Source organism: Erinaceus europaeus, chromosome X, assembly GCF_950295315.1.
Source record: "Erinaceus europaeus chromosome X, mEriEur2.1, whole genome shotgun sequence".
Taxonomy (NCBI): domain Eukaryota; kingdom Metazoa; phylum Chordata; class Mammalia; order Eulipotyphla; family Erinaceidae; genus Erinaceus; species Erinaceus europaeus.
The window spans coordinates 99,892,020-99,906,334 of record NC_080185.1 but is presented as its reverse complement, the minus strand read 5'-3'; the positions used below and the strand labels follow the sequence as shown (position 1 = coordinate 99,906,334).

General features: G+C 42.6%; 2 protein-coding genes across 2 annotated transcripts; both read left to right on the top strand.

Moving 5' to 3' along the window:
* Positions 1–3,063: 3,063 nt before the first annotated feature.
* On the top strand, positions 3,064–3,612 carry LOC103113661 (ferritin heavy chain-like). The gene has a single exon (XM_060182677.1). The coding sequence runs from the start codon at positions 3,064–3,066 to the stop codon at positions 3,610–3,612; it is 549 nt and encodes a 182-aa protein (XP_060038660.1).
* A 5,688-nt stretch (positions 3,613–9,300) lies between these two features.
* LOC103113662 (ferritin heavy chain-like) lies at positions 9,301–9,840 on the top strand. The gene has a single exon (XM_060182675.1). It carries the CDS (start codon positions 9,301–9,303, stop codon positions 9,838–9,840), a length of 540 nt encoding a protein of 179 aa, XP_060038658.1.
* The last annotated feature ends 4,475 nt before the right edge of the window (positions 9,841–14,315 follow it).

The window sequence follows — 14,315 nt, the reverse complement described above, 5'->3', positions numbered from 1 at the left end:
CCAGGTTCAATCCCCCGCATCACCATAAGCCAGAGCTGAGCAGTACTCTGGGGGAAAAAAAGGAGTTGAATTTGGGACCTTGGAATCTCAGGCATGGAAGCCTTTTGCAGAACCATTATTCTATCACCCCAGCCATATACTTGTTATATATTTTTAATATTTATTTATTTGTTCACTTTGCTGCCCTTTTTATTGTTGTTGTAGTTACTATTGTTGTTGTTATTGATGTCATTGTTGGATAGGACAGAGAGTAATGGAGAGAGGAGGGGAAGACAGAGAGGGCGAGAGAAAGATAGACACCTGCAGACCTACTTCACTGCCTGTGAAGCGCCCCCGACCCCGCAGGTGGGGAGCCGGGGCCTCGAACCAGGATCCTTACACCAGTCCTTGCGCTTCACACCACATGACCCCCTACTTGTTATATGTTGACCCCTAACACCTGACCCCCTACTTGTTATATTTTGAAACATTCATTTAATGACTTCAGCTCTGTATTCCTTTGTAATTCTGATTCTGTTTTTTAAGAGGGAGAAACACTATAGCACCCAGGGTCACAATACTCCCATGTGGTCTACTAGGGGTTTGAACATGAGTTTCTCACATAGTATAGCAGGTGCCCTCCCAGGTGAGCTATCTCAATGGCCCATGTAATTTTAAATTCTTTAAACCCTTACAGCTCTGAGTCATTGTCAGGTCTGGAAACACAATACTTCAATAAGAACTTGTCTGGCTACTTCAAACCTGACTGAATGTTGGATATATCATCTACAACTGAATTCTGTACTGGACCATGGAAAGTCTATGGTCAAACCAGTAACCAACTTCTCAAAAGGAACCAAATTTTTATGGCATATGGTGAAAAGCCCTTGACATTTGTCTATCAATTCAGATTAATCAATAAGGGATGCCATACCCACTCCTGTTTAATACTCTGCCACCTGCAACCCCTTTACAAAATATGTATAAAGAAGGAGAGGCATATGACCATAAAATCTGACACTTGCTAACAGATAAACTAAATCTCTTGCTTATTTAGTGGCATCTTATTTCTTCCTCCTGTTTTGTATCTGCTTTTATGAGAAAAGTGTCATACCATCCTGTCAGTCTATGAGGCCACGCAGCTGTGTAAGGCCTTTAGTGTAAAAAAAATGAGGTGTGTCTCCCAGTTAGCCCCTCCCTACCAAGCTGCAGATCAGGTCACTCACCATAGACACTAACTTGCATCAACCTCTGCCTTGATTGAGTCCTATTTAAAGTTCAAACAAACAAAGAAAAAGAAACCTACACTCTAACAATATGACTAGTATTTTGTGTGCCCTCTTAAGGTCCATCTTCATCAGTGGAACAAAATGCAAAGATAGACCTAAAGACACCTCAACAGCTGGCAAATGAACTTACCTCTCCCCTGGCACACTTCATAGTTCCTTCATCATCCACCATTTTAATGTACTCATCTCTGGACTAGCTTACTACAGCTCTTTTCTAGGCCTACCAGGTCTGAAATTGATGTTGACTTTGGTTTTGGAAAACCTGGTAAACCTGGTCAGAACTTTCCAGACTCTCCAGGAGGCAGCACTGCTATACTACTGGCTGAAGTCTACTTCCTGGAGTGGAGTCATCTCCTTGAGCACAGGATCAGGAACCTGTGCCTCACCTTGGAAGTCACTCCTTAAACCAGCACTGGCCATAGAAGCTCAAGAAATGGCTCTGCAATCACTAACCTAAGTAGCATTAGACAACAGCACAGTCAAGCACAAGTCCTGGATTAGTGTGGTCTTCTGTGTGCACTGGGGAGTCAAACTTCTTGTTCCATAAAATCAGAACATCTTTCACTGTTTGGCCATCAGATCAACGATAGCAACTCACAGCAAAAAGTTTCACTTTGACACTCAACTTGCACAGAAGTAAAATTGGTTTTCTACAAATAGAAAAATGAATGACTATCCTCATAGCTAATTTGCCAGAAAGTATCAGGATTACACAGTGCTTCCTAAAGAACGCTATAAATTCATTAAGTTTGAATATTATAACCACCAATGTGTAGGAACATTTCCAGTTGTGCTTCAGTCTGGTTTGTGGTAATTCTCATAAATGTATTTGTTTAGTTTCATATACATGTTTAATTTAATTTAGTGTTTATTCTAACCAGGGTTATTGTTGGAGCTTTGTGCCTGCACAAGGAATACACTATTCCCAGTGCCTGTGGTATTTTACCTCTTTTACCTTCCCCAAACTGCATATCAGAGTTTAATACAGCTGCAGATCTGCACAAAATGGAACCAACTGGACACACAGACAGAGAAAGGGAAAACATGCTTCAGAAACCAGGGATACCACGTTTATTTGGTCAATAGGGAAGGTTCCTATTCAAGCTGCCAGTTTCATACCATGAAGTCCCGAAGGAAAAAACAATGAGTAAGACACACTCTGCCCTCCAATTACTAGAAGCCTGTAGTGGAATGGGGGGTGTTGGTCACACTGCAGATCAGATGCATGATACTGACCCAATGAGTCTTTCATACCTAAGTGAAATTGAACAAATGCTTGCCAGATATTTGAGGAAACTGTAAGATCCTGGGAAACAAATGGAACTGGGGGTGATCAGATACAATACAGGAAACGACAACTTGAACAGTTACAAGGAAGAAAATGAGTTTATCAAGTAAGAGGATGCAAAAGCAGTGAAGGAAGGACAAGAGAAAGATCTTGCAAACTATTAGAAACATGATTGGATAAATCAAGGCTTCAATAGGTGCCAGGTGCTCAGCACAGCTGGGCCTCGCGCAAGAACAGAAGGAGCCTCCAACAGGTGCTCCCTGGAGCTAGGGCCCGTCCAAAAGGGACGCTCCTCCCGCTGCCCCTCCTCCTCCAAAGGGTTTTTCACCCCCCTGCAAAGGCACTCCATTTCAGGCTGCTGTTTCCTGCCTCACCACAGAGCTGCCAGTGGTCAGGAGTCCGCTCCTCTAGCGTCCCTGGTCCCCAGCCTGGGAAGGCCCAAGACGCGCCTCTGGGCATCTTTGCCTGCAGAGCCTCCTGGTCTCCTGTGCCCGCCACCCAGAAGCCATGGAGAGCCCACAGCACGCACAGGTGCACCATAAATGCAACCCAAAATGCGAGAACGCAATCAACCAGCACATCAACTTGGCGCTGCACAACTACTATATCTACCTGTCCATGGCCTACTTCTTGGACCGCGAGGACGTGGCTCTGAAGCGCTACTCCAAATCCATACTGTGTCTCTCCAGCAAGGCCAGGGAGCAAGCTGAGAAGCTTATGGAGCTGCAGACCACGCGCGGAGGCGTAGTCAGACAAGGCGATATCCAGAAGCCCGACCGTAACGAATGGGACAGCAGCAGAAAGGTCTTGAATTTAACGATGAGCCTGGAGAAGGGCATGAACGAGAGCCTATGCACCCTCTACCGGATAGCCAGTGAAGCCCCTGATGTCTACCTGTGTGACTTCCTGAGGCGTCACTTGGTGAACCAGCAAGTACAGTCCCTCAAAGAGTTGGGCGACCTTATCACCATGCAGCACAAGTTGGGGAGCCGGGATATGGGCATAGCAGTATACTTATTGGATAACCTCACCCTGAATGACAGCACCAAGAACTAAGCCTGCATTGCCTTCCTCATGGGCATGAGGCATTATCAATTTGCCCTGGCAAAACGTTCACTTCAGTTTAATTTTCCAGTTTTGCCATTTCTTCCAATAAACTCATTTGGTTCAAGCATCAGTAAGTTTCTCTTTGATATGTGTGTGCGAAATTCTTCACTTTCTAAGTTATAAACAGATGAGTGTCCACACACCCAAACCCCATCCACATTTGGCTTAGGATCTCCAGAGTTGGTGGCAGAAGGTATCCTATTGAATCCCAGAAAAGGCAAAGTTAATATTTCCCTTATAAACTGTGAATACCAGTAGAACAGGTGGTGGGATAGCTGCTGAGATCCTGTTGTATTGGATGTGTACTTAAGGTTAAAGTATATTTTATGTACCAAAGCTAAGGGCTCTGGGGGAGGGAGGGGTAAGTAAGGGGTGGAGAGTGTGTTGGGGTCATGGTACATTGTTACAGGCTTAGGAACTGCAGCTACTTGAGTCCTTCAGACTGTCCACAAAGAATTGAAAATTGACACACAGAAGTTTGAAGCAAAGTTGAATTGCAGTGTTAGTAAGCAAAGATACTCATGGAATGACAACAGAAAGGAAATGAGCCCCAAAATACAAGACTATGTTTTAAAGTTTGGGAGGAGTTTTGAGATTACCTCATTGATAGGTTTGTGCTCAAATGATCAACAGTACTGTGTGCATCTGCTTACCCATAATTCATGGAAAAACTCACAGCAGATGGGGAGACAAAAATCACAGTGGCAATTCATTATAATGAAGCAGAGTCATCTATGGACACATGTTTCTCCTCTCTGTCCCTGCTCCACCTGCAATAATTGACCAGTAGGCTTTGTTCCTTATCAATAAGCCAGCTGACATTTACTTAAAGCTTAGTTATTTCCTGGGTATGACAGGTGTGTGATAAATTGGTTGGTCTTGGCAGAATATACCAGATTATGAGTTCTATCTTACATTTTGTTCTTAGGTCCTTCCTGGGTGATTTTGGGTGGCTTCATATATAGCTGGCCTACTTATAGCTGGCAGTATTCTGGTCTTTGTAAGATAGGCTGGGAAACTCCTGCCTAATTTCCAGTTAAATAATTAGTAATTTTCCTGTCACAACATGATGGAAAGTTGGGGGTGATAGTGTTTCTCAGGGACTTATCACTAGGAAATAAGAAGCTGTACCTCTTTGTCACCATCTGCTCTGTAAACCATTATCTTCCTAATAAAATGATTCACAGAGAAAATAAATAGAAAAAGTATGTTTTTAATACAGTATGCAATTATATGACAATGGTTTCCTCAAAGAAAAATGTAAAATGGGGACTGGAGAGAGATTAATATAAAGGAAGTCTTCAGCCTTGCCTAAAATCTTTTAGTTTACTAAAATAAGCAAATGTTAATATTTGGTTAGCAACACAGGGATCTTACAAGTGGGTATGAGAGAGTGAGTACCTCTTTGACAACTTCACTCAAGGAGACGGTAATAATCATTGAGCCTTTGACTGGCTTTCCCATAGATAAGGGAGAGATTTCCCAGGTCACCCTGCTGCATAGTCCTTAAAAAATATCCAAATACAGGTTTTTCTTTCAATTGTACCAACTCCTCCATTACAGTAACATGGAACCCAAAAACACAGGAAGGTTGAGAGGTCAAAGCGAAGGTCAAATGTGTGATTTTTTTTTTTTTTTAACCAGCGCACTGTTCAGCTCTGGCTTATGGTGGTATGAGGGATTGAACCTGGGACTTTGGAGCCTCAGGCATGAAAGTCTCTTTACATAACCATTATGCTATCTACCCCCACCCATCAAATGTGTAATATTGAACATAAAGTAAAAGTCCTCCTGAATGTTCAGTTAGTGTGACTGACAGAGCGTTGTGAAGAATAGACGGGGGGGGGGGGGGAAGGAGTGGTAGGTGGTGGCACACCAGGTTAAGTATACATAGTCTGAAAAGGAAGACAATGCACAAGGATCTGGGTTCCAGCCCCCGCTCCCCATCTGCAGGGAGGAAACTTGGCTGCCAGGAGCAGTGGATTTGTAGTGCAGGCACTGAGCCCCAGTGATAACCCTAGAGGGAAAAAAAATAGATGGGTGAGAGGAGTCGAAACTGGGAGACCAGTTGAGGGGCTACTGTAGCTGGTCCAGGTGAGAGACAAAGGGAGTTTGACCTGTGGTGGTGACTTAGAAAGTAAGAGACATGGACCTATTCCACTGTGGATCTGGAACAAGGTATCATGACTTATTGATGGGTCTGAGAAACAAGGGAAATCATCTAAAATAAGTTCTGGTGTTTGAACCTGAGCATCTCAGTTGCAGTTTTGCTATGTATTCATCGGGAAGACATAAGCCTGCAGATGATATTGAGGTGATGACACTGAGTAACCTCACCACAAAGAGTATGGAGAGAGTATGGTATAGTCAGGTCTAAGTCTAGAGTAAATAACTTGTGAGGATGATGATGCCAGGGACTCTTGTATGGTTTCACTGGAGGAGAGAGAGGGAGGGAGAGGGAGAGGATAAGAAAGAATGATAGGAAAGAAAGATCACAGCACTAAATCTTCCTTCAGTGCAGTGGAGGCTGGATTCGAACCTGAGTCACATAAATGGCAAACCAGTACACTACCCAACTGAACTATTTCACCAGCCCTGATTTGTTTTTTTTATTATTATTAATGATGGCTTACAATAACATAAAATTGCAGGAGTATAGTTCCACACTGCACCTACCACCCCTGTGCACACACTCCTTCCTTCATCCCCATAACTACTATAGTGTTCACAAAGTCTTTGAGGCAGCTTAGCAGCATTTTTTTTTGCAAGTTTGTGTTTACATTCTTTATATTCCACATATGAGTGAAATCATCCAAACCATATGGCAGTTGTCTTTCACTGCTTACTTCAATGAGCATAGTCAGCTCAAGTCTCTGGACTGCTTTCTCATTTCAGAGAGACAGAGAGAAGGGAAGACACCACAAGCACTAGAAGATGCCCCACTGCAATAGCATCACCCATGTGATGCTGGGATTTGAATCTAAGCCCTGTGCCCGACCTTGTATAGTATTTCTCTGGCCTCCAACCCTGAAGAACCATTTAGAGAACTGGGTGGGGTGTGGACCCTCCAGAGGACTCCACCTTTATCTAATTACCACATTTCAGACTGGCCACCTGGTACGTATCTAGTAACCTCAAATCAGCCTGTTCCTAGTTTGTGTGGCCTCTAGTTTCTCCTTTCAAGATGTAAAGAGGAGTTAGTCTTTCACCTTGTTTTACTGCCTTTTGGTAGGAAGGAACCATTTCCCAGTTAAAAGAAGATTCCTTAAGAAGGAGCCCTGGGGATCTTTCTTGTATTTTCTATGCCTGTATTTCAATATTTTCTTTAGAATGAGAATTATGGATTTTAAGTTTAGTTTCCAACAAATTTGAATTCATTTTTATTCTTCTTTGTCAAATTATATCTCCCCCAGATATCTCTTCTCTGTTGTTTTTATTTTTGTTTTGTTTATATAAGTAAATAGTTGAAAACTGTACATCTTTGCTAATTTTATTATTTGTTTTAATTTACCAGAGCACTACTCAGCTCTGGCTTTTGGTGATGCTGAATATTGAACCTGGGAACTCAGAGCCTCAGGCATGAATGTCTTTTGCATAACCACTGTACTATCTCCCTGACCTTACACATGTTTATTTCTCTACTAGCTTTGAAAACCTCTTGTGTGTGTGTGTGTGTGTGTGTGTATGTATGTGTGTGTGTATGTGTCCATCCCCTACATATGAGCATAAGAAAAAGTACAAAACAAAAATCTGTGAATGAGTACTTGAAATTGCCAGCTCAATGATGGGCCTTCCTACTAACCTGCTTAGAGATGCAGTTTGCTGTCATGTTTTCCTATAGATTGTTTGGTTCACACTACAGCTTAGCTACTCACTCAAGTGAACTTAGTTAGTTCTTTAATTTCTCTGTCCTCCAGTTTCTTCAGGTTTAAAATAAGGCTACCGGGACAAGAATGTAGCTCAGTGGCAGAGTGCATGCTCTGTGTGAAAGAGGCTCTGGGTTTACTCCCTGGCTCCAAGAAACAAAAAGCAAAACAAAAAGGTAATAATAAAAGCACCAAGCCACTAGGCTCCTGTTAAGATGGAAGGAGTTATTGTATCTGAATCTCTTAGAGCAGACCTGGCTGACTGCTTTATGTGTTAGCCATACTACTCGCCATCATCACTAGCACTTTTGTTAATACTCTCCAGTTACATATGAGATCCTTCCTGTGACTTATGCTTGAAGGGAGACTGCTCCTCTATACTGTGCCATTGGGAATCCCTTTTGCAAAACGCCTAACATGTCACCTTAGAAAACAAGTAGCTTTTTTACTTGTCAAGTACAGCTAGAATCCAGAAAGAAACTTTTTGAATATGCTACCCTAAGCTTAAGCCTGGCAGTGAGTTGTAGTGAGACAATTTTCTGTGGTGATGCTTCCATTTGGTACCGGTGAGCTTTGGAAAATAAATAAATAAATAAATACCCCTGGAAGACTTTTTGTTTATAATTCAGGAAACCTAGTCCTGATTCCACCTTGAGCTACTTCTCACAGTCTTCTGATAAAGGAAGGCAAAGGTATAAAGGACTCACTCTGATTCCCACCCTGCATATGGATACTCTGACATGAAAAAGTATGGAAGGGGGAAATAAATTGGCAAAAGACTCCCTTTCAAAATACTGAAAATACAGAAAATAAAATGTATTAAACACCATAAAGTTTAGTACAGATCTTCTAAAGAGCTTCTAAAGCTTTTCCATACAGGTCTATCAGAGTCCTTTTGGGCAGGACCTAGCATTGCAAGCAGTGGAAACCATTGAATTCGAGGAGTTCTCCAAAACTATAAATGAAGAACATGTGTCCTACTACAAAAAGCTTTCAAGAGATCAAAGAGGACACATTTGTAAATAAATATTGGCCTTATAGAAAGTATTTATTTAGGAATATGCCTTCTTTGATCTTTGAAAAGTGTTTTGTAATAGTACAATTGGAAGGAGATTTTACCAAAGAATTCAAGAAAATATCATAACTTTAAGGAAGACAGTGGATATTTAAAATGAGGATATAGTGCCACAAAAGGAGTTAATCAAAGAACAAGATAAAGACCTTAGAGAACAGAAATAGTAAAAGTTTTAAACTCGGGGCCAGCTGGTGGCGCACTTGGTTGAGCACATATGTTATTATGCGCAAGGACCCGGATCAAAGTCCCAGGTCCGTCCGTCCTGCAGAGGGAAAGCTTTGCATGTGAGTGGTAAGACTGTGTTGGAAGTCTATTTCTCTCTCTTCCTACCCTCTCAATTTCTGGCTGTCTCTATCCAATAAATAAAGATAGTAAAAATATTTTTTAACTTAAAAACTTTGTAGATGGCCACGTGCTCAGTGAGTCGCCTACTTAGCGCAGGCTCTGATGGAACATGGAGCACTGAGCACGTGCCCTGCACCTCCACCATAGAAAATATTGCTCCCCCAACTGCATTCCACTCTCAAACAGAACCCTCTCCACCTAACAACCCACACTTCTGCTCTCATCATCCAGCTGCCATCTTCCACAGGTCTCCTTGAGTACACACTTCTCTGCCTTGCACTTAACCTCTTTCTATTTGCTCCCTTCCTTCAGCACCACCTCAGCCTTACCCTTGGATTGCTTCAGGCAGCCATGGCAGCCCAGCCGCCACCGCCGCCACCACCACTGCCACCACCACGAGCGCCCCACAGCGAGTCTGCCATTAACATGCAGATCAACTTAGAGTGTTACGCCTCCTGTGTCTATCTGTCCATGAGTTACTATTTCAATCGCGATGATGTGGCCATGAGAGACTTTGCCCAGTTCTTCCTGCGCCTGTCCAGAGAGCAGAGATCACATGCTGAGAAGTTGATTCAGTTGAAGAACCAGCACGGAGTGCACATCAACTGCCCTGACATCCAAGTGTGTGAAGACTGGGAGAGTGCACCAAAAGCCATAAATTTCGCTCTTAGCCTAGAGAAGCATGTTAACCAGAACCTATCCAATCTGCATCAACTGGCCACCAACATGAATGATGCCTTACTGTGTGACTTCCTGGAAAGCCACTATCTGCATGATCAAGTCAAGTCCACCCAACAGTTGGGTGACTCTCTCATTAACCAGAGAAATTTGAGGGCCCCAGAAGACGACCTGGCAGAATACTTCTTTCACAATCTTAACCTGGATGACTAACAGAACAGAGCCTGGACTGCTTTCCTTATAGTTATGGGCTACCACATTATTATATCACCTTGGACAACATTATTCCAGCCTTTTTCATCCATGGCATTTCTATCAATAAAATTACTGTGTTCTTAAGCAAATAAAGGCCTCTAGTTTGTGTTTATAACTTTCACTGTTTATTTATTACATTTTCAGATAAAAGAGGCAGTTATGCCACCAGTGCCTTTTTGCTTTGGATTGTATCTAGAGAGCCCAAGCCTGAGATGTCAACATTCCAACCCCAATAATCTGGTGAGACCTTTCCTAACACATGGGATTACCTTGTTCCATTTCAGATGGAGCTTTCTCTAGCAAAGTTACAGATCCTAGATATAGGCTAGCACCGAGGAGGATTGGGTATATGTATACATATATTCTATAAATTAGGGGCAACTTGTAATGCAAAAATAAAAGTGCTTAATAGTCCTTGTGGTTAGATTTAAAACTAGCTCAGCAATCTAGTAGAAAGGTCTAAAGAAGGTACCATAGATTTTCTAATCAAATATTAATAAAGTAATAGTAATAAAATAAAGTATATAAATTAGTAATAAAATAGTAAAAAAACTATGCTTAGAGGGAGTCACGTGGTAGCTCGGTGGGTTAAGCGCACGTGGATTGAAGCACAAGAACCAGCATCAAGGATCCCAGTTTGAGCTCTGGCTCCCCACCTTCAGGGGAGTCACTTCACAGGCGGTGAAGCACGTCTGCAGGTGTCTATCTTTCTCTCCCCCTGTGTCTTCCCCTCTTCTCTCCATTTCTCTCTGCTCTATCCAACAGCGACATCAATAACAACGATAACTACAACAACAATAAAACAACAAGGGCAACAAAAGGGAACATAAATAAATATTATAATTTTAAAATGTGCTTATACACCCTCCTCTTCTAACCCCTGCATCACTTCCCTCCATCACTTTATTATTAAATTAATTACACAAAAGAAAGTAAGAGACATCTTTTAAGCTCTTTTGAGACAATCAACATTATTATCAACCTCTGATAATATTTAGAAGAAACTGCATACATTTTTGCCAACTGAAAAAAATATTTATCAACTAAAGGACAATTTTTGTCTCTATGAAAGCCTTGATTAGATCACCAAACAAGTAAAGGCAGTAAAACTCAAAGTTAGCTTAGACCCAACTAAAATCCTAGGTGTATTTCCTCCCTAACTTGAGACCAGACCCCTTAAACCTAATACTATTTTTTAATCCATCTGCAGGTTATCTATCAAGGTCCATCAAAAATTACCACAGTTGTGGGCCCCTACGAACATACCTAAAAATAGACTTTCTAGCTTCTATCCACCCTAAAGTCCCTATTCACATCTGCTCCAACCCTACTTTATGGTTCCTGTTCATTAAATATTTTGTTCTGCTTCATATTTTACTGCATTTCAGCTACCAAGTTGCAGATACTACTATGATTTCATCCTGAAATCCCTGGTCAGATGACCTTACCTATGTGTACTGAAACCTCACCTCTCCAGAGCCCTACCCCACTTCTTCTTCTTGTAGCATTTGCCCTTCTTCTGTAGCCAGTCAACAGCATCAGGTTGAGCCTGATGTAAAGTTTCGAGACCTCCTTTGAATCTGGAGAGGTGGCAGTCGTTGACTATGTGGGTCATAGTCTGTCTGTAGCCGCAGGGGCAGTTCGGGTCGTCTCTGGCTCCCCAGCGATGGAACATAGCGGCGCACCGGCCATGGCCTGTTCGATAGCGATTGAGGAGGGCCCAGTCATAACGTGCCAGGTCAAAGCCGGGTTGACGCTTGCAGGGGTCTGTGATGAGGTGTTTGTTCTTTACCTCAGCTGACTGCCAACTCTGTTTCCAAGAGTCTGGAACAGAGAAGTTCAGTGTAGGCGTAGGGGACCAGATTGGGTGACGAGACGTCAAGCGTTGGACAGGGTGGGCGAAGATATCCGCGTATATTGGCAGGTCCGGTCGAGCGTAGACGTGGGAAATGAACTTAGATGATGCCGCATCCTGACGAATATCTGGCAGGGCGATGTTGCTAAGAACTGGCAGCCATGGAACCGGGGTGGAACGGATGGTTCCAGAAATTATCCTCATGGAGGAATATAATTTGGAATCGACCAAGTGGACATGGGGGCTACGGAACCATACTGAACCATAAAGAACTTGGTCCATACTCCCAGAGGGGTATATGTTACAGGAAGATGACCGGGGCTCTGACCTCCAATTCTATCAGGACGCTGAAAGAGAAGAAAGGGGGGGGGGAAGGGACACTCAGAAGTAGTAGGTATGACTTAGAAAGGAAGAGAAGGCAAAACCATAGAAAAATGAGCAAATATATATAAATATACCAGTTATAGAAATAGTTATAGAAATAATAGTCGACCCATACATGTGATCTTGGGAGAAATATTTCAGTTTCCAAAGGAGGGAATGGGGACACAGAACTCTGGTGGTGGGAAAGATATAAATTTATACCCCTAGAATCTTATAATTTTGTAAAGCAATATTAAATAACTAATAATTTTTTAAAGAGAGAGAGAGGCAGAGAGAGAGACTATACCACCAAAGCTTCCTTCAGTCTGGTGGGGGTCAGGCTCAAACCAGGGCCATGCATATTGTCGTTTTCGACGGGTTAGGTTGTTTTCGCCGGGCTGGCTTCACAGGCAGGTAACAGAAGACCAGGGACTCATAGTTGAGCTGTAGGCAGTATCTCTTTATTCATGCAGGACGCAGCACAATCTAAGACGAGCTAAGCTAAACTCAAGGTAAAGTACTCTAAAACTCACAATGCTGTCTTTATATATACTTGTCAAGTAGGGTGGAAACAGGATGTGACATAGAGAGGGTGGAGAGAAAAGTGACTGGTGAAAATCAGAGTGTGACAAAGAGGGGGCAGATTAGGCAAGAATCCTATCACTGAACCACATATGCCCTGGAGGGAGGGTGGAACTTGTTAACAGTGGTTATGTAAATAAAATAGTGTTAAGCAGGGGGGATTTAAACCAAATGAAACAGAAGGGGTCTCATGCATACCAACAATTCCCCCTTTCTTTTTAACTAATGGCCATTGTGGGGTGAACAGAAACGTATATCGTACAGGCATTTTCAAAAGAACTGGCATAAGACATGGAAAACAAAATAGGCGAACAGCAATAACCAGTGTGATGCCAAGGGGAGCTTTTCTTGCCTCAAAGGGCAAGGCCTAGCAGGCAAAAGGGCATTTCTTGCCTCTGGAAACGCTTCATGCCTCTGGGGGCATCTCTTGCCTCAAAGGGCGTTTCCTGCCTCTGTGGGCATCTCTTGCCTCTTGGGGCGCTTCATGCCTCTGTGGGCATAACCTAATAAGGAGGGGGAGTTTTCTGCCTCTGGGACAGAGCCTGCAGGCGAGGGAACATGGTCTATAAAGTCTCAAGGCAATTGGCTGAAGTTAGTCTTTGAGAAACACAGCAGCGTGTACCAGTAAGTCCGATGGAGGTGTCAGTCCAAAGTAGCTGACCACAGAAGAAAATGTCAGAGGATGAAATGCTGTACGTCTGTCTCGATGGGGAATGTCGGCCACCTGAATTCTGCTTTTCTGTAGAGAGTGATCTTTGGAGTCTGTGAATCTGTTTCTTCAGGTCGTGCCAGGTCTCATCATTGGTTTCCGGGGGCGATGTCAGAGAACCGGATCCAAATGGATTTCCAGGAATTCCATTTGAGTAGATGCTTTTTCATGTGAAGACTTTGACAGCAGAAATTCACTTACTTGTTGAACAAAACTTGTAGCAGATTAGAAGTTTACTATAATTGATAACTCTATTATAATTGGAAGTCCTTTCTAGTATGATTTTAAGGTTGTTTAAACAGTTTAAACTCAATAAAATGTGGAAAGGTAAACAGAAGAACCACGGTTAAAAGCCTTAGGCATGAGAATAATTAACATAATCATTGCACTATCTGCCCCACCCATAACTCATACAGTTTTCAGGATTAAACGTTTCAGATTCATGTCAAGACATAAAAGAGAAATCATAGGAGGGAAAAAACAATTTTTGGATTGTTTCTGGATGTCTCTAGAAATCATGGCTGCGTCCAGCATTTTTTTTTTTAAGTCAATGTCAAACAAAAATTCAGTCATTCAAATCATTCTCTTATGAAACGCAACTTGAACCAGATTATCAAGATCTCACCATGTAGGATTAAGAATCCCCGGAGGGCGACCTAGTCCAAAAAGGTCCTCGAAATTCCATTTAGGGTGTTTCTGACTGTTCCTGCTGGATTGCTTCAGGCACCCATTTTTAAAAGCGTCTTCCCATTGAAGAAAGAATCCAATCAGGAGAGTAGAACTAACCACATGTCTCCATACTTGGGAACTGCCAGGGTACTCGAGAATGTTCTTCAAATTAGAGTAGTCCTTCTCCATGGGGAACATTCGAGAAGAAGTCCAGAAAGTCCCAGTGGAAATCCCCATGCATATCCCAAGGTCTAT

What these genes read in the sequence shown, in the direction of transcription:
- LOC103113661 (XM_060182677.1), top strand. Translation starts at nt 3,064, where the DNA reads ATGGAGAGCCCACAGCACGCACAGGTGCACCATAAATGCAACCCAAAA.
- LOC103113662 (XM_060182675.1), top strand. Translation starts at nt 9,301, where the DNA reads ATGGCAGCCCAGCCGCCACCGCCGCCACCACCACTGCCACCACCACGA.